General features: G+C 37.3%; 2 protein-coding genes across 8 annotated transcripts; both read left to right on the top strand.

Annotated features, from left to right (window-relative positions):
* The first annotated feature begins 559 nt into the window (after positions 1-559).
* On the top strand, positions 560-6,223 carry adad2 (adenosine deaminase domain containing 2). 6 transcript variants are annotated; one of them, XM_019083633.2, is made up of 9 exons: positions 560-661; positions 1,048-1,462; positions 1,560-1,688; positions 2,348-2,498; positions 2,692-2,859; positions 2,996-3,210; positions 4,835-5,069; positions 5,406-5,538; positions 5,705-6,223. In XM_019083633.2, exons 2-9 carry the CDS (start codon positions 1,054-1,056, stop codon positions 5,813-5,815), a joined length of 1,551 nt encoding a protein of 516 aa, XP_018939178.2. In that variant the 5' UTR covers positions 560-661; positions 1,048-1,053; the 3' UTR covers positions 5,816-6,223. The 6 variants fall into 6 exon arrangements, with proteins under 6 accessions (XP_018939178.2, XP_042583347.1, XP_042583348.1 ...); XM_042727413.1 differs by having other exon boundaries at positions 605-661; positions 1,051-1,462; XM_042727414.1 differs by having other exon boundaries at positions 651-737.
* Positions 6,224-8,262: 2,039 nt separating this feature from the next.
* LOC109080264 lies at positions 8,263-20,467 on the top strand. Of its 2 annotated transcripts, XM_042727396.1 has the most exons (21): positions 8,263-8,385; positions 9,142-10,813; positions 10,914-11,189; positions 11,286-11,669; positions 11,906-12,331; positions 12,716-12,985; positions 13,096-13,350; positions 13,464-13,583; positions 14,642-14,767; positions 14,872-15,129; positions 15,220-15,528; positions 15,644-15,913; positions 16,014-16,097; positions 16,477-16,639; positions 17,681-17,745; positions 17,853-18,064; positions 18,606-18,862; positions 18,948-19,061; positions 19,213-19,384; positions 19,480-19,524; positions 19,623-20,467. In XM_042727396.1, exons 2-21 carry the CDS (start codon positions 9,222-9,224, stop codon positions 19,916-19,918), a joined length of 5,694 nt encoding a protein of 1,897 aa, XP_042583330.1. In that variant the 5' UTR covers positions 8,263-8,385; positions 9,142-9,221; the 3' UTR covers positions 19,919-20,467. The 2 variants fall into 2 exon arrangements, 1 of the variants encoding a protein (XP_042583330.1); XR_006155163.1 differs by lacking the exons at positions 18,606-18,862; positions 19,480-19,524; positions 19,623-20,467 and having other exon boundaries at positions 19,213-19,227.
* The last annotated feature ends 339 nt before the right edge of the window (positions 20,468-20,806 follow it).

Here is a 20,806-nt window from a genome sequence, read left to right as displayed (position 1 = left end):
TTCTTCTGATGGCCGTGTTTGGTACTCTGTAGAAAAATAATTTCACGTCATAAATCATAAAGTGAGATCACAAACATGGTAAAATGATACAATGAGAAAATGCACGTATTATATAATTATGTAGTAAGCTTAAATTTGCTATCTAGTAGGCTCTACAAATCAACACACTGTCCGCTGGTGACGCCTGCTGGTCAAATGCATGTAAATGGATGGAGAGATCCTAACTATGTTATTATTTGCAAATTGCAAAACAGTTTTACATAAATTAGTTCCTTATCTTTCCATATATAACACTTTTCGAGGTTCGATATATATAAAGGCTTTGCTATGGTTATATTTTAATTACTATCATTAAATACTATTCACTTGTGTTGATCCATTAACTTTTGTGACCAACTTTTTATTTTTATTTTGAAGGTTATTGATTCCATGTGACCATTTTTACATTTTGTAAGTGTGTATTTTTTATTTTATTATTTTTATTGTTTAACATTTTTCATATATAAAAAAGTGAATGTTTTTTATTCGCTATTTATTATTTTACTCGCTATCGTCGTCACGTGACTCAGGCAGGCTCCGCCCATCATTAGCTCAACTGAGCTTCAATCATTGCAGGTGAAGAAGAGTTGCTGAACCAATTATTCGACACTTTTCTAATCAGGTACAGAGAAACACTGTGCAAGCATTGAGATGTCTCACCCTTTTTGACAGTGTTTTTCAGTTTTGCCTCACGACAAGTAATTTGATTTCGAATGTACGCTTAGCAAGCACTTTTGTAATGGAGTGGAGTTAAAGCTAAAAGAGTGTCAGTTTGTTATTCCATCACCTACACTATAGCTCATTATTTCGTGTATATTTTTATATTAATGTAAGGAGGGCACATGTGAACGTTTGTTATTAGTATTTCGTTATCAGTCACACTGGCAAATTAACATTAGACCCTATACTATAACTGAGACACACCTGTCATAGTTCAGCCTCAATAAAGTACAATCATTTTTAAATTATATAATTTTACTGTATTCTGCATATTTTAAAATCTTTCAGCAGGTAATGGCAAATCATGGTATCAATGCAGAGGGGAAGCGGCTTCCACGAATGGCTGCCACTCTAATGATGCGCTTTACCGCTGAGAGGGAGCCCACCTTTGGCATCCACGGAGCCAGTTTCAGGCCTGTCACCCCTAACAATGAGTTTGAAGATTCTCCATCTACCGCAGAAGAGAGTCAATCCACCATCCCAGAGTTGCGCCACTTTGTTGAGACTGAGGAATCCTCTGCTGTGAAACAACATACCCTAGATGACCAGTCATTGGAGTCTCCACCCCAAGTTGAGGACCTGGGCTCTGACCCAGAATCCCCTTCTGCATGGAGTCTGAGCAGTGTTACAGGAGGTGAAACCACCCTAGAAATCCTGGAGGACAATACAGATGGCTCTCTTCGGAGGGACCAGAGAACTGGAGGTTTGACTCGAGTTTCTAGTAACAAAAAAAAAGTCAGTATGTTTGGTTGCAGATGTTTCGTCTTTACCAGTGTTGTCTCAAACTCTTGCTCTTTTAGTGCAGTTCACAGACTGGCACAAGTGTCGCATAACAGCTGTGTGTACTGAGCGTTTTGACAAGCTGCTCAGAGAATCCCCCGAGTACCACAACACTAAGAGCTGCTTCGCTGCTTTTGTACTGGAGAGAGGTAAGTGTGTGAGAGGTAACATTTCTCATTTTCAATCAGTGTAACTTGATGTACTGAAAACACTACACTGACAAACTACATAATAACTAATAGACAGTAACTAATAAAAATGACAATAAATGCCAAAATTACAAAATTTTGGAAACCATACTAAAAATTGGAACTATAAAAATAACAAAAGAATAATAAAAAATAGTATCTCCATCATGCTAAATAACACTGGTGTGAGATACAATGCCAACCAAAGAAGACCTGTGGTTTGATATTTATAATTATTTAAAAATTATTTAAAAAACTATTATTTTACATTTTCTCTCATATCATCACATAACATCATTTTTGTCATTCTTTACAAAGAAAATTTACAGTGATAGCTGGAAATTATACCTATATCTTTTTTAAATGGGAAACCCTGACAGCCAATAAATTCGTAAACATGTTTAGTTTGTAATTTTACTGATCCTACCAAGACCATCACAATAGTCATCTTGATCAATTTTGACATGTTAGCCTGTCATTTTACCTAGCTCATGGACAGAATTCACAACTTAATTTCGTAGAAAACCAAATGTTGAAACATTTATTGCATTGTGCATGTATAAAACCATAACGATTGGTATATGTATGTGTGTGAAAAATATCATGAATGTGTGTGTCAGAGGTGCTTGACACAGGTGGGCAGTGCTGTGAGGAATATGAAGTGGTAGCTCTGGGATCAGGTCAGAACTGCGGCAGTGGTTGGCTTTCTTACACAGGATCTGTCATCCATGACTGCCACGCCATTGTCATCGCCCGCAGAGCCCTCAAAAGGTGCAAGAAAATTGAATATAGCCATATTTCTGTACCCAAGAGTATAGAGGAAGAAAGACAGTGTTTTTTTAAAATTGCTTTATATGAATGCTGTTTTTAGTGTGTCCAGTGTATATCTAGACATGGTTGGTTTCTGTTTCTAGGCTATTTGCAAGTTAAGCTACTATTGTAAATGTCCTCTCTGGTGTCACAGGTACTTGTACAAGCAGCTCCTGCTGTTCTACAGTGCTGATCCAGAGCTGAAGAAGCGCTCCATACTGGAAAATGTTTCATCTGAACGACTGCTTCAGCTCAAGCCGCACATTTACCTTCACTTGTACACTAACAAAGCCCCCAAAGGAGCAGCTCAGTGCATAGTTTTGTAAGTTTAACTACTTTGTTTACACTCTTATGTTGTCTGCTCTCCACTGTGTATATTGGAAAGCTCTATTGTGTATATTAAGAGTATTGTATTTATAACATGGTGAAAAGAGATGTCTGTGTTTGTTTTTCCACAGGCAGTCTCAGAGCAGTGCTTACTCCACTCTGAAGCTGCAGTGCCATGCTAAAGGCTCTCTCATCCCTGCTGCCTTCCTGCTTCCAAGCGTGTGGGGTGCTCGCATCTGTTGTATGTCTGACAGTGCCAAACTCACCCGTTGGACTGTCACAGGAGTGCAGGGGGCGCTACTGAGTCATTTCATCAACCCAGTCTACATTACCAGCATTGTACTTGGTAAGCTGTTCGCTTTGGTAGGTGACAGAATGCTTCCAGTGTCTCCAAAAATCGTAATTGGATATTGATCGATCAGTCATTTTGAAATCCAAGCAAGCAGGTAGAAGAATGACAGTATTTATTAAAGTCCCACGTAGTCACAAATATTATCCCTTAAAACTCATCTTTGATCATCAGAATTACACGTTTAAACGTTTTTTTCTTGTGTAAAGAATTTTCTCATGCCTTAAAAAAGCTTGAATATGACTCTACACCCTAGCCTCATTTACTATACACGGATCTATGAATACACAAATTAGCCCAGACTCCACTCAGTCACACCAGCTAGGGCCTCGTGAGCCACGGATAATAACTGATAAAACTATGTTTTTACTAGCGGACAACTACAGTGGATACTGTAACAGTCGTTAAAGTTACTTACTTGACAATGTTGTGTCCTCAGAATGCCTTGAAGACTCGAATGCAGCCAAGTTTGTGATTCTTAAAGGGGTGATATGATGTTGCTAAAAAGTACATTATTTTGTGTATTTGGTGTAATGAAATGTGTTTTTATTTTCCACATACTGTACATTATTGTTTCTCATCTATGCCCCACCTTCTGAAACGCGTTGATTTTTACAAAGTTCATCGTTCTGAAAAGTGAGGTGTGCTGTGATTGGCCAGCTATCCAGTGCACTGTAATTGGCAAAATGCTTTAGGCGTGCGACGGAAATGTTACACCCCTCACCATACTGTGATGGGTGTCCTGGTCAGAACACTGCCAGCATGACAAGACAAAAGCAATAAAAACCCATTACAAATGAGCAATTTGATGCATCCAGTGGGGACATAATTACAGATTATAATGACTTATACTGTGTTTTTATGCATAGCGTTGCATCACGCCACGTAAACATAAAACCATGTCTGCATTTGTGATCAGAGAAACGACAAACAACAAGTACTACTCTACACTGCTCAAAACTGCGTTTGAATCATCAGTGGCAAATTCTTTAAATATGTAAATGTACTTACAGACTATGAGTCAGAACAGCCAGCATTGTAGTCTACTCCCAGGATCAGTAAACACATATGCACACATCTGAATATTTATTGTTACACTCCAAAGATAAAGGAAAACTTGAAATCGCACCCTTTAATTCGTGCCTGTGAGCAATGCGTGTGAAGTGTGGGTCTGACTCTGGGCTACTTTTACACTGTTGCCGCGAGTTGTTATTCAAGTTAGCGGTTCTAAATTCATGTTAAACCACTCAATTTAAACTCAGTTTTATTTTTGGTTTTGTGCTGGTAATCCTATTGGTATATTTTGTATGCGATCTCTATGCGCGCCACATTTGTATAAATGGAGAGAGTGATATGCTAATGATGGGAATCCATCCCTTGACGTTATTGGTTATTGAATTTTGTGACGTAGCAAACGGATGGCTGTTTAAAACCACGTTTCTGGGACTGCCTTTGAGAAACTACGGTTTTAAGGAGAAATACTCACCAATGGTGTTGATTAATAGATTGGCACTTGTTTTGTCTAAAAGAAAATTAAAAGCACAACATAGACAAATAAAAAACTAAAAACTTGATTTTTTTACTACAGGGGGACTTTAACATTTTCTCTATTGTTACCTAGGCGATTCCAAGTACTGCTCAGAGAAAGTGTCTGAAATCATTAACAAGCGTCTGGGCACAGGCTGGAATAATGCAGTGCCTCCTCCTTTCAAACAAACCACCATCTTCTTCCTGAGTGGAGAGCACGTGGGACCTGATGAGAACACAGACCACTGCAAAGACCTCAGCATCAACTGGTGTTTGGGAGACTCCAGTATTGAGATTCTGGACAGCACCACTGGTTATGCAATCAACAAGTCAGTCGTACTAAATAAACTAGCTGAAGACAGCCTTCTCTTATGGAAAGCTTTATTGCTCTAACAGTTATAAATATGTGCATTGTATTTGAGGAGTTTTTTTGTGACCAAGCCACTTCGAGACTGAATCTAGTTTAATATTTTGCACATATTTATACTTCTAATCGATGCCTTAATCAGTATTCAATGACAAGTCAATGGATTTATATTGTATTTTTGTTCAACCACTTATTTTGTATAGTTTCGTATCCATTGTGTTGACTACTATAGTTTCTGTACTCTACTCAAATTCAATAACTTTCAGTTCCCATAATTTATTTTATATTTCTCTTTCAGTTCTCCATTTGTAAGCGGTCCTGGATCATCCAGCAGGCTTTGTAAAAGAGCATTGTACTTCTGCTTCAGAAAAGTCTCAGCGCTGGCAGGCCACCATGACTTTTTGTCATTCACTACATACCGCAAAGCTAAAGTATGTACATTTATTTTAGTTTGGATAACAATATTCACACGTCAAAGTTATTTTATCATACATTTTTGGGTTCATTTGTTAAAATTGAGGTTGAATGTATATGATTGTGCCTTATTGTGCTATATATATGGTCTGTTGCTGCTAATCTGTTTTATGTTCTGTCTAGATGGCTGCCCAGCTGTATCAGGAGACCAAAGCTCAAGTCTGTATGCAGTTCTTGGCCAACAATGCTGGACCATGGAACTCTAAACACTTGGTAGATTGCTTCAGTCGTTAAATGACAGGTTGTACAACCCTTGAAATTCACTTTGGTTCCCAGACATTTCAGGATTTTGATGTTCAACGGATAGTCATCTTTCCTGTTGAATGTTCCATTGACGTTTGAAGATGTGTTCATATACATGTTCCTTATCAGATATCAGATATTCACTTCCACTGGAAAAATTTCTGTTCTAAAAATGGAAGAGCTTTACCAGCTATTTTGACCTGATAGTTCATTAGTGTTTGTGTGGTTATTTTTCTTTTGCGTTGTTATTTTGATTCTGTGATTTGATGTTTTATTGTTTATTTGACAAGAAAGATTGCGGCGAAGAGACTTTATGTTGGCTTGCCATACCTACATATAAATATTAGAGTTCTATTACAAGCCCATTCATAATTTATGATAAAGAATAAAAAAACATTGTGAAGTTGTTGTGATGTGGTTCTTTATTGAAATGAATTAAATAATTGTTAATTAATAGTTAATTGCAATTCAAAATGGTAAAAGTACTTTGCATCACTGGATATTATTTTTGGCCATATTTTATTATTCAGACTTATCCACCTCAATGTCTATGGTGGTTATCACCAAAGTCTCTTTAAGACACGTCATGTCACTCGGCTGCCATCTTTGAAACGTCTCTCAGGCATCCAAGTGCAGCTCCTATCTCTTTGAACGGGGAAACATCAAATTCTCGAAAACTGTTCACTAAATTTAGGATTAAATTTCATATATGAAATAACCAAAGAAATCTGACAACAACTGTGTCATAAATTTTGATACTTTTGCTCCAATAGTGTTATAAAAAGCTTATTTCTCAGGCTAGATCAGCCAGTGCGCATGCGCAGTCCAAAGAGCACGTCTGTGACGCACTGACTTTACAGATTGGTGATTGGCTCTTTCATTCAGAAGGCGGGGCTTCTTTCAATTGAGTGGCCATATTGAGCGTTACATTTTTCCCCATTCAAAACTATACAAGTGACATGTCTTGGGTATTCTATAGTCCAGTGGTCTCCAACCCTGCTCCTGGAGAGCTACTGTCCTTCAGATTTCAGCTCCAACCCCAATCAAACACACCTGAAGCAGCTAATCAAGGTGTTCAGGGCTACTTGATAATTACAGACAGGTTGGAACTGAAGTCTGCAGGATGGTAGCTCTCCAGGAGCAGGGTTGGAGATCCATGCTATAGTGTTTATCACCCTACTGTATGTTATGCTATTGGTTGCAGGTTGTTATTGTGTTTATATTATATATATATTTTTTTTTTTGTGTGTGTGTGAGTGTGTTTTAAAACAAATCGTTTATTGGAAATGCATATAGTGCAGTTTGGCTGAATCATATAGCTATGTGGGAAGTGAAAGTGACATACAGCCAAGTATGGTGACCCATTATCAGAATTCGTGCTCTGCATTTAACCCATCCAAAATGCACACACACAGCAGTGAACACACACACACCATGAACACACACCCGGAGCAGTGGGCAGCCATTTATGCTGCGGGGCCCGGGGAGCAGTTGGGGGTTCGGTGCCTTGCTCAAGGGCACCTCAGTCATGGTATTGCCGGCCTGAGACTCGAACCCACAACCTTAGGGTTAGGAGTCAAACGCTCTAACCATCAGGTCATAACTTACCCCTAAAGTAAGAAAACACTGGAAAATATTAAGTTCTGCTTTATACATTTTAACACACAAAACATCTTAACGTATTAAAACCTAGATGTCAAGTGTAACCGTTTGCTTCTGTGGTCTGCGTTGTGTTGAATATACTGAAGAACGACAGGAGAGCGCCAGATTGGGTCTGCATAGAGAATGTATTTTTATATAGACAGGTCGTCACACCAGCTTCAGCTCACATCAGAAACACTCTTCCGTTCAGGAGAGAGCAGGAAAAAGCAAAAAAAGAAAACGAAAAACAAGGCCAAGGTAAAACAAGGAGAAAAAGCAGTAGCTCCGTACACAAACTTATACAGAGGAGCATATGAAACGCGACAATATTGATTATATAATTTAAAACACAAAAATATGGTTTGTCAATGCATACCTGCATAGAGAATGTATTTTTATATAGACAGGTCGTCACGCTTCAGCTCACACATCAATAACACTGTCAACAAAAATAACATCCCAAAGTGCACCAATTCACATCAATGAAACATGTATGTTAAGTATATATGATCTTACATCTGTAAACAACACCAAAATTAAATAAATAAAAACTACTTAAACCGTGTATTTCTGTGTGTGAATTATTTTCAACCAATGCTAGCCATTAATCTGTAGCATGGAGCACAGCATACCTCTTCCGTTCAGGAGAGAGCAGGAAAAGACCGCTAATAGAACAATCAGCAGGTATGGCTGTCTGGACTGAACCACTTTGTTGTTAAAGGGAGGTGGGGTGCATGGGGGGATGGAGGAGGTGAACCCATCACCTCCTTACAGACCCTTTTTTTTAATGTATTTTTACAAACACTGGTAAAGATTTCAAGTATTTCCAAGACCTGGTTTGGGTTCTCCAGATTTACACCACTGGATTAGTTGCTTCTCCTTCCAGGAAGACCCACAATCTCAGACAGCAAACACAGCAGGTGGGTAACAAGCACAGGAATTCTGTATTCTCCTAATTCTTCTTCTTGTGTCAAGTAGACTAGATAAGTGTATAATTACTCTTAGCTGTAGTTTTATTAATACCTTTATTTAATCAGAGGCATATAGTGAAAGTTGGGGAAGGCAAAGTGGATGAGGCAACCTGCCTTGGTATATTGAAGTTCAGTGACTGTAATCGATCAATGACGTCTCAAAAAAAAAAGACGTCTCAAAAAAAGGAATTTGGAAACAGGCAATGCTTAACAAACACCGTACTTTGGTAATTGTCATTTTGTGACATGAAAATTTAGTCTATTTTGATTGACCTATTTAAGACTGGATCACATTTTCAGAGAAGTTCACTGGTTTTCACTGTTATAAAAAAAAAAAAAATAGTGACGTGACATACAGCCAACAACAGTAACACACACTCCAAAATAAAACTCACCTTTCAACCAATCCAAAGTGCACACACACAGCAGTGAACACACACACGGAGCAGTGGGCAGCCATTTATGCTGCAGCGCCCGGGGAGCAGTTGGGGGTTCGGTGCCTTGCTCAAGGGCACTTCAGTCGTGGGATTGAGGGTGGAGAGAGAACTGTACATGCACTCCCCCCACCTACAATTCCTGCCGGCCTGAGACTCGAACTCACAACCCTTGGATTGCAAGTCTGACTCTCTAACCATTAGGCCAAAACCTCCCCACTGTTGTACTGTTGTAGATATCTAAAGAATTTTGTTTTATTATGTTTTCCAGATTCAGATCCTTGTACCACATACCAGGGCCTTTTGAGATGGAAAGCAAGACAAATACTGAATGATAAATGGAACCAAAGTATGAATTTCTTAAAAAATGAGCAAAAAAGAAAACCCTTCATGTATGTACCCCTTGTTATGGACACAGATTTTAGTACAGGCGCAAAGCTTAAGAAGAACAAGGGATACAAGAAATCTCGTTCAAAGAAACTGAAGACCTACATTCCAACAGCCAAGAAAATGTTGTCTCCCAAAGACTTGCTAATGAATGATGAGAAAAGCATCTTGCTTGTGGGAAAACCTGGAGTGGGAAAAACAACAGTTGCACTGGAGATACTTCGACTTTGGACAGAAGAGAAAGACATTCCAGTGAGCTATATGTTTTATTTTGATGAGCCACTGATGAGAGTCTTCTCTCAGTCTCCATATCCCCAAAACTTGAAGGATCTTCTTTTTCAAAAGTACATATCCCCAGACAAAGCGCCCGATCAAGTCCTGGAAAATATTAAGAGCAATTCAGAGAATGTTGTTATCATTTTTGATGGTATCATGGATGTGACTGGAAACTCTGTGATTAAACAAATTATGGAGAAAGAACTTCTAAAGGATGCAAAGGTGTTGACCACTTGCAGACCAGAAGCTGAGGATACAGGTTATTTGTCAGACTGGCGGTCTTATCGAGTGGAGGTTCAGGGCTTTAATCATAAGTCCATCTTTGAATACTTTAAGTGGATGTTGGGAACAACAGATGACATTGGTGCTTTGGAAAACCCAGAGTTGTTTAGTTTATGCTCTGTACCACTGTATGCCTTTATAGTAGCTGCCTGCATTTCAGTAAGTCCTACTGAAGCAAGGAATAAGCCATTTACAGTTACAGAGATGTATGTCCGAATTTTTCGCTTTTGCATGAAACAACACGGGCACCAAGATGTGGAGCACTTGGATAAGTACATTAAAGATAACAAGAGGGATGTCATAAACTTAGCCTTAGCCTCCTATCAAGCAATGCTAGCAAAGACAGTGAACCTGACAGATTTGGATCATGAAGATAAGTCTGTGCAAAATGCTTTCTTGACAAAGCAATTCTGGAACCCATCCACAACCTCTTGCAAAGTGTATGCATTCCTGCATAATACAATGCAAGAGTTTTGGGCAGCTCTTTATCTCATTTTAAATCCTGACAAGATTACCAATGTACTGGATAAATGCCAAAACAATGAAGATGGAAAATACCTTAAATATATCATGCCATTTTTGTCTGGACTTCTTTCTGATAATGTAGTTGAGCTCATAGAGTGTTTGGTGCCAGTAGAACAGATAGAAGCCACTCGTGTCAAGTACATTCAACAGATTATAGATACTTTCCTTTACACCAAAGAACAGAATCAAGAAGGCGACTGTGAGCAGTTTGTGGAAGCTGACAACATCTTATTTGTGTGTCGATGCCTTTATGAGTATCAGTTTCCTGAGGCATGCCGACTCTTCCTGGAAAAGGTTCAGTATGAGCTTGATTTAGAAGACCAAAGACTTGATCCTTACCAGTGCTGTGTAATATCCTACGTGGCCAATCAAGCTGTGCATCGGAAAATTGATCTGGATCTCACAGATTGTAGCATTACTGACCCCGGCTTGAAACTACTTCTAAGCTCATTGAAAAATCTGAAATTTCTCAGGTACAATAAGTTCAGTTATGGCTGTTGAAACAAACAGCCGCTCTCTTTCATGAGTGTCTAGCAATTACAAAAATGATTTGATGTATATTTTTGTTCCTAGGTCAACAAGCACATTGAAATCTCAAATGTGGAGAGTTGCTCTTGCAGCAGGGCAGTTTTCAGATTTTGATAGCTTGCTCAGCTTATTCAGCTTTGAAATGCATCTCTCTGCACTTGAAACACTAGACCAGAAAGTGTTTCAAAGGATAGGAGAAGTCCTTAAAAATAAGAGATCAGAGAACAGTGTTCATCTCTTTCTGCATGTAAATGAAGAAGTCATAACCAGATCTTTGCAGAGGGCAATTTTTGAGAGCTTACCCAATATTGCAACCATTAGGTACAAACAATTAAACTTATTTTTATTTTATTTTTTCACTTTTTTATGCTTAATTCCCATATGTTCTGTATTTTTGTTTTTCTCATTTGTTCATAGGATTTTTCCCCATCAATTTAAAGTTGCTATAGAAACAGAGCTCTATCTTCAAGGAGCTATTTATGAGACAGGTCAACGATGTGTAAGGAAACTGCTGTCTGTTTGCAGCAATAATCAAAGAGAAAGCTTTGATGAGCAGTGTAAATTCTTGCTGAAACTGCATGAACATGCCAAGAACATGGATGTTCTTCCAGTTTTGCAACCTGTTTTCTATGCATTGCCACCTACCTGGGTTGTACAGCCTTCAAACCCATCAGTGTCATTACTTCTCCAAACCATGGAAGTTCTAAATTTAAAGAAGCCAGCTGAACTAGATCATGTCACATATGAGCTGAGTGAACTTAAAATAATTCTTCAGTGTATGCCCTACATTACAGAAATGAGGTGAGTTTTTTGACTAGTGTTTATTTAAAACAACTAGGTACACTCTAAAAATGGCTGGGTTAAAACCCAATTGGCAGCGCTGTTTATTTAAAACAACTAGGTATAGTTCTTAAGTATATATATAAATATATATATATATATACTATATTATATATATATATATATATATATATATATATATATATAATATATATATATATATATATAATAGAATTTTTTTTTTTTTAATAATGCAGGTTCAGTGCTGTTCTCAGACAGCCCAAAGACATCCACAAAATTGTGAAGATTGTTGCTGATCTTTTCATTCTTGCATCTGAAAGTGGAGGGGGAAAACTAAGAAGCCTTTCTGCAGCATGCAGTTACTCAACCTTTCCTTTTGTTGAAGACAGCAAATACATGCAGAGCTATTTCCTTATGGATCTCTTCACCCAGTTGAAGGAAAGTTCATCATGGAAGATAACTCTACCAGCATTGAAGCCCATTCTTCAGGTTGCCCCTGCTGTATGGACACTGGACCTACAAAAACTGGAGAAGACTTTTGCTCTTACTGAACTACTGAAGCTTCAGGCCATCAGAAAATCTGTGGAGCTCACAAGCTGGTCATGTGAAAGAGAAAAACTTAGGAGTTTCCTAAATTGTTTACCCTATATTTCACACCTTTGGTAAGTTGATTTGCTAATACAAATTTAAAATGCATGATGTTTCATTTGGTGGTGTAAAAGGTTCATCCAAAAATGAAAATTCTGTAATAATTTATTCACCTGATGACTTTATTTCTTTTGTAGTACACAAAGTTATTTTGAAGAATGTTGATAACCAAATAGTTTTGGTCATATTTGACTTGCACTATATAGACAATACACTGAGACATTTATAAAAAAAAAACTTTTCTTTTGAAGAAAGAAAGTCATACAGGTTAGAATCGACATGAGGTTGAGTGAAGATGACAGCATTTTCATTTTATGCTGGATTATCTCTGTCATATTTTAGTGTGCTTCCTGCATTTTCTTGTTTGATTTGTGTAGTAACTTGCTATTTCTTTATAGCTGTAATGAGCAGTTTTTCCAGTCTGTGTGCGAAGTCCTTTCAGCAGACAGCGAATGGAATCCAAATCAGATTGCTGAGCTTTTAAGATCCCTTGGTTTTAGCATTTCTTTGATAGACATGCTACCAAGTCGCCTCTGCAAAGCTGTTGGCAATGTTTTTAAACTGCTGGACAAAGAGGAGGACATCTCCCTTAGGCTTCTTCCTCAAATGATCTCTTGTCAAGGTTGTGCCTACCTCTTTTCAAATGTGAAAAAGCTTCAAATATTGAGGTAATAATTTTTATGCTATAAATTCATTGCACAAATTTCAGTGTTCTGACCAAGTACGCTTGCTTACTTTTTCCATTTTTGATTTTATATTATTTAACTTTTTTTTTCAGAGTAAATGAAGTAGCAATTGCAAAGCTGGCAAGGCTGGTTATATCAGATCAAGAAATAAATGCTGTAACTGTGGAAGAGCTGTCTTTGGTTTTGGCTAACTCTCATCTACCAGAGCGAGCACTATGCCAGCTGTTAAGTAACCTCACTTCTCTTCTTAGAGTCTGGAGAGTCCACAACTTGAACCTGTCTGAATTTAAAATTGAGCCTCACTGGCTCATTTGTCTGCTGTGTCATCAGGGTCCCTTGTCCATTAAGTAAGTGTGATTCTGCTGTGGAATATATAATTATTATTTTTTTTTTCGAAAACCTTGAAGTGTTTGTTTACTTGAAAAAAAAAAGTATATTAATAATAATTCTGTGACAACAGATTTCATGAAGGGACTCTCCAACGACTGGCAGAAATTGTCTATGATGCTCAAGATGAAAATTTGACACAGTTGTTCCTGGAGAAAATTGATGGTGATTTATCACCTTGTAATTTGTCCTGGTCGGTCCAGGACCTCTCCTGGACCGACAACACTGCAGCACTGGCCAAGAAATCACAGCAGCGTCTCTACTTCCTCCGCAAACTGAGGAGAGCCAGAGCCCCACCCCCCATCCTACTACATCCAAGCATCAGGCACACCATCGAGAGCACCACTCCCTGACGAGCTGCATCACTGTGTGGTATGGCCGAACGGTCCTGCCGAAAGAGACTCTACAACGCATAGTGAGAGCAGCTGAGAAGATCATTGGTGTCTCTCTACCCTCCCTCCAGCATTTATGAACACGTCTCACCCGCAAAGCCCTCTGCATCACAGGTGATCCCACTCACCCATCACACAGCTTCTTCAGTCTGCTGCCATCAGGGAGGAGGACTGCGGAAGTCTCCAGGCCAGGACCAGCAGACTGAAGGACAGCTTCATCCATCAGGCTGTCAGGAAGCTGAACTCCCTCCCGAACCTGCCCCCCCTCCCCTCTTCTTCCCCAGGCACCACTGAACTATGAACCCCCCCCCCCCCCCCACCCCCCCCCCCCCCCACACTAATTATATGATGACATGCACGAGTCACTTGTGCAGCATTGGTCTGCTCACTCACCACTCACTACCTCATTCGGCATGGAACTACCTCATCAGTCAGTTAAATAACTGCTCTTGGTCACTTGTCACTTGTCACTTTAATCAAACTTAACATATTTTTAATAAGTGATTTTTTTTTGCACTAAAAAATCTTTTAACTGCACTGTTGTTCACTTCATTGATTTGCACTATATCTGTCATTTACCTTGCGCTGCTTTATTTAACTTTAACTTTATTTTTAACTTTTATTTTTATTATATGTCTTTTTTTTTTTTTTTATATATATAATTCCCTTATTGTATAATTGTATCTACATTTTATATTTGATCTAGTTATTTTTTAGGCTTTAATGTTAATGTTAATCTATCTGTATGCACCGGGGGTCTGAGAGTAACGCAATTTCGATTCAACAAATGTTTAATGCTTCATTTATAAACTCTGTAGCCGTTAAAAACATAAATTATCTCTAAGTTTTCATTGTCCTGGGAGGTTTTATCTTACCTAATTCAGGGCACCAAAAAGCAAGTGACACTAGACCTTGCAGAGGGTAGATTTAGTGTCTTGAAAGTTCCGAGCCTTCTTGCTTTACTGGACACAGTGTACTTTAAAAGGCAATATCTTTTACTGGTGTAAAGTTTAATATATTTATTCATATCTACACTTTATGGTGTTGTTAGCATTATACATTCTAAAATAATTCTTTCTTATAATGCAGGATAAGCCCACGGTTTGTCAGGGCTGCATTGAAAGAGATATACCAAAACCATGCGGGTCATCTGATTGTGAAACTAGTTAAATCTTCAGCTAACCTGATTAACCTTTGCATGAGAGAGTTGGATTCAACTGACTGCAAAGCCCTCTGTTTTGCCCTGCACTATAGTGATGGTGTTAAGCTCAACCTCTTGAACTCTGTCATACCAAATAATGAGACTGACAGCATCGTCAAACTTCTGCACAGAGTATCTGATCTGAGGTAATGTGCTCAAATAACTTTTGTTCAGCTTACATTTAAAATTTGCATGTGTTTTGCATTACTCACAGCACCACTGCTTTATGGGACTAGGGTTGATAGAAAGCTGTTGTTGAACTTTCTTCATGCGTCTAAAGACATGGAAAAACAAGGATATCCAGCGTCTTCCCTTTTGACTGCATTGAACCACAAACTGGACTTCTCCTGCAATTCTTCCCCCGGCAGTGGCCGCTCTGGTCAAGAGAATAGGGATCTTCTAACTATGAGTCGTATGGATTTTACAGCCATTTCTTCTGCCATTAAAACATCAACGTGCAATACAGAATTGATTTTATATGACTGCCAAGCAGATGATTCTGCACTTGAGATTCTATTCCCTATTCTGCACAAAGTGCATCTTCAGTGAGTCCTCATATTTATTTATTAATTTTTTTGACGTAAATTAGGGTTATTAATTTTATTGTTAGATTTCTACAGAAGATTAAATAATTCAGTAGCAAAAACATCTGTCTTACAGCTTGGGCAAAAGTCTTCTTTGTCAGGTTTTAACCTTGATTTCCAATGCCCCCATGGCCATGTCTTTGCAATGGGCATCGTCACTTTCCAAAGCTCTTGGAGAAGAGCTGAACCTCAGTGGCATTCCTCTTAACTATCGTACATGTGAGTCTCTGCAGTTAGTCCTGGATGACAAAGAGGAGCTCACACATCTTAATCTCAGCTATTGTCAGATCACAGATGCCTGCTTGGATCTTTTGCTCCCTCACCTCCACAAAATTATGATTTTAGAGTGAGTATTTATGGGCTAATTAAAGAAAAGACTAGGCTGTTTTTTATCTATTTCTTTATTTAAACCATATGATTAATGATTTCTCAACACTTTTTTTCAGTCTTACTGGAAATGACATAACTGATAAAGGTGTGCTGAGACTGCGCAAAACCTTAGAAGAAAACAGTTTCACAAAGACCATATGGTGATTATGGTGTTAAATTTTATATTCTGTGCAGCTAGCACTCTACATTGAAATTTTATTGGAAAAATAAATGTAAAAAAAAAAAACTCTGGTAAAAAACTGATAATTAGTTAATTTTAATTGCCCTTATTCCAGGGGTACAACCTAAATGTTTTGGATGTCACTTATTTAACACATTAATCATGCAGTATACTCTACAATATAATGGGGATTTTTTTAGTAGTAGCTTATAAATCTCATAATGTCACAGTGTGCGTCTTTTTATGGTAAAGTTCTTACCATCTCAGTCTGTTTGTTTTTTTAAGTAACAGTTTTGGTTTGTTCTGATGTGTTAAACAGAATTGAATTCTTGATAATCTTTATTCAATCATTTGCACAGCCTTTGTGACAACCAAATAACAGAGATGGGCCTTCTGGTGGAAGAAGCACGATTTGAAACCCAACAGGCTGATGAAAGAAGATGCATCCACAAACAGAATTACAACACAAAAGATTTAAGATCAAAAAGTGAGATGGGAAAATCAGTCAGTACTATTGTTAAGGTACTGGTACCAAGAATTTGTTACTTTTGTGTTCATGAGAGTGTTCAGATATTTTTGACAAGCATTCTGAAAAGGTTGTATGTCATATGCAGTTTAACCAGCACAGAGAGATTTAATAGACCAGTTACAAGCTGGCAAAAGCCTAAATCATTAGTTGGGTGAAGAGGAAGGAATGATATTTTTATTTTATGAATGGTAGATGTAAGTGGAATATCAGTAAAGGCCAACAGATCATGAAGGATCACTCATGGGCCTAATTGCAAACAGAAGGGTAATGTGGTAGGAAAGGGAACCTCAATCTCTATTTAAAGATGAGTGATAAAGTGTGCCCATTCTGAATTAATTGTCAGCAATGTATGCTGAGATTATCTCTGTAGTTTTGGAGCTGCAGATCTCTGTGTCATCTTATGTTAAGGTACAGGGTGAAGATAAAAAGGGTAGGATCCAAGCAGAGAAAGCACAGATGCAATAAAACACCAAGCATTTGCTTAATACGCATTTCTCACACTAAAATATAATAACCTAAAGAGATAGTTCAACCAAAACATGAACCACACTCATGTGATTCCCACCTGTGTGACTTAATTTCTTCAGAAGAAAACTGTTTTGTCCATACAGTGTAAATCAAATAACCAAAATGGTTTGGTTATTTACATTCTACAAAATATCTTCATTTGTGTTCCATAGAAGAAATAAACTAATACAGGTTTGGAACAACATGGGGGTGAATGAATAATCACAGAATTTAAATTTTTCTGAACTATCCCTTTAACACTGCCTAATGAAACATAAGGCATGCATTTAATTTTACAAAGCAAATCAACCTAAGGTGTAAAATGTAAGGGAAACAATTCAGGAAGGCAAAATGACATAATTAGGATACAAGAGAAAAGCACAGATCCTTTGCTATTTCTTAAGTGATTTCTCAGCACCTTCTATCAGTAATCAATTACCTATCAAACAGCTGTATTATTCTTTAAACTTGTTAGTAGTAAAAAGTCATGTAAAAAACATTTCATATAAAAACATCTTATATTGCAGACAGAAGATCTCATAAAGAAGTTTGAGCCTGAACTAGCAGTGAATAATGGCAAGATTTCCTATAGGTCAGTAAATTCTCTTTGTCTTTGAGGTATGACTTATAAAAAAATATGACTTTTCTGTGTGAAATAGTTTATCAAAAAATGTTTTTTTTTTTTTAATTGTCTTGCAGGTTTCAGTGGAAAACAGAAGGCCTTTTCATGTGCAGCGCAACGGGGCTAGTGTTTGGATTGAAAGGAAGTGGATGTGTAGAGTACTATGTGGCTCACTGGGATATGCGTCTCCTCATCAACACTCACTATGAGCCTGCTGGACCTCTGTTCGATATCAGAACCCCTGCAGGAGAAATCTGTGAACTTCACCTTCCACACTGTGAGACACACGGTAAATGATAAAGCATGTCAATGAATGGATACCCTACATATTATGAATATTCAAATGATCGTATAGAGAACTGAAATCAGTGCATATCAGTTCAGTTTTATTATCATTCATTAACAATGATGTTGGCCTTCTGAGCTCTGCTGTACGATATAGTAAGCTGTCTCTACTGTGATTCTGATGCTGCTTCATCAATGAAATGTAATTTTTTAAATAACCAATTCTTTGTGAACATTATTTGTGGGCACTGACTGACTATAAATGGTTTTTTATAATGCTATTAAAACACTTGACTATTGCATATTATTTTACATTTAGATGGGATGATTTTTGGTCATTTTCAGTGTTTAATAATATGTAATTGACAGTATGTCGACTCAACACTAAGGACATATGCCTTACTGTATGTGGCCTTGATGAACAGCTCACTAAAATATTAACGCAATACTATTCAATCCCAACTTTTTTTATTTATTTATTATTATTATTATAAAACTTAATTGGTTTTTGTCTTTTTTTTAACCACTTATCTTTTTATTTACAGTTGATGCAATTGGAAGTCTTTCTGTTGTCCATATACACAGTGAAGACACTTGGGAATTCCTCTCTCCAAATAAAATTTCAAGAACGCATATAGCTGTAAATGTCTGTAGGTTATCTAGGTACGGCATTGTGCATGAGAATAATCAAAATAACAAAATCATCAATGGCCAGGTGTTGCTGTTCCAGGAACCTGACATGTCAGTGACACAGCAAAGGCTATGGGTTTTTCTTTTGCCAAGCAATGTACCACTCTCCGAGGTCTAATCATCTTTAATTTGTACTCATTTTATTTTGTAGAGGTTATTTTTAATACACCTCACTCATAGTCTTGTTTTGCCAACAGATTAAAGAACAGCAACATCAGTATGTGTTCATTCAAACCAGCTCTGATTGCAAACTACAGATAAATGCAAAGTACACTCTGATCTCAAAAAAAGCCAAAAGAGTCCAACCGAAGGTATGTGAATTCAGAGATTGCTTCTCCTAGACCACAAAGTTGTTTTATCTCACTGTGAAGCTAAACTGGGTAACGTCAGAGAATTTGCTGATTTTACTAAAATGCTATTCAGCTTTTTTTATGTATGGTTATGGTTTGTTGTATCCTTCAGGAAAAATTATTTGAACCCTTGCACGCTGGTAATTACCATCCTACATTTGAAGTCTTCTTAGATAAAGATGTGACCGAAGTGCGAATTAAAATTCAACTTAAAATAAAGGAAAGTGATACGATTAACTTCAAAAACGCATGGAAGCGTTGGATAATTCTCAAGAATAACACAGGTAATTATACATTTTTGGTAATTCAACATTTTTGGTAATTAAATAAGGTTTGGTAATTGATTTTTTATCTTTTTTTTCCCCCATGTAACTGATAGATAATCATGCACAAATGAGATCTGAAGAACATTCTAACATTCAAGGTACCATAATTCTTTTTGAAGTTCCCTGAGATTCACAGAATGCATCATTTTTTTAAAATTAATAATTAAAATTAATAATTTGTCAATTTTGTGTCTAGTAAACTGTAAAACCTGGATATCTGCTCTTGGCGAAATCATGGAGGATCTTAAAAGTGAGGAGTTCAAGAAACTGAAGCATCTAATGACGCACACTGGGAAAAGACATCCCATTTGTTCAATGAGACTTGAAGAAACGAAAGACCGGTGTGAGTTGGTGACTTTGGTTCTTAAGACCTGGGGATTTCAAGAATCAGTGAAAGCCATACATGAGTTCATGAAGGAGCTGCCTCGCAATGATGAATCTGTGACAGACCGACTAAAGCCATATGTGACACTGTTTGGCCTTAAGGATTAGAGCATACCACAGACTTTTCAATCATACTGAAGACAGATCTCAGTGTAAAAACACGTTTTATTAGCCTAACACTCAACAACAGATTACCTCAGTGTGGCAATATATCAAGCCTCAAGATTGTATTTCAGCTGTAAATTCTAACCTGTGTATGTGGTTTTGTAATTGATTTTGTAAATTAATTGTATAGATGTACAGGTTACTTAGGCTATATGTTCATATACTGTATTTATTTAGCTGATGCTTTAATCCAGAGTGAATTAAAAAATGAGACAGCAACATGAGAAGTGTACTGTTGTGTACAGTACTGTGTACTGTAATTATGACAACGGGCCATTTCTATTGTTTGTTTATATGAGAATCATATGTCCAAATATTTCATAAATTAAGTTTAGATATGAATAATATTTGTTGGTGAAAGCAGAATCAACTGAACAATAAAAGTTTAATAAAAAGACTACATTTAATCATTTAAAGGATTATTTATCCGCTAACTTCTGCTGCAGTCATGGAAGATCAACACAAACCAGCACTGCTTGCTTGCATAAAAGGTGCAAAATTATCAATATGTAGGCCTACTTGAAAGGTTACAAACTTTCACTAAGAAAGAAAGAGGCAGATTGACCATCTAAATCTTAATATTTCACATACACCAAGTATATCATCTTTTTAACATGAAACATCCATACTTTAGCCTGTTTAAAAGAATGACCATAGCTGTGATTAAAACATGGCACGGTGAATTGTGTTTATTCATTATTGAACTGATTGTTTGTATGTGTGTGTGTGTGTGTGTGTGTGTGTGTGTGTGTGTCACAATACCAATATTTATTTATTGGTATTTACTTAACATAATTTATCAGTACTTTTTAATCATGGTGCGTACCATTC

Source organism: Cyprinus carpio, chromosome B7, assembly GCF_018340385.1.
Source record: "Cyprinus carpio isolate SPL01 chromosome B7, ASM1834038v1, whole genome shotgun sequence".
NCBI lineage: Eukaryota > Metazoa > Chordata > Actinopteri > Cypriniformes > Cyprinidae > Cyprinus > Cyprinus carpio.
The sequence above is the reverse complement of the archived record's forward strand: the minus strand, read 5'-3'. Positions and strand labels throughout refer to the sequence as shown.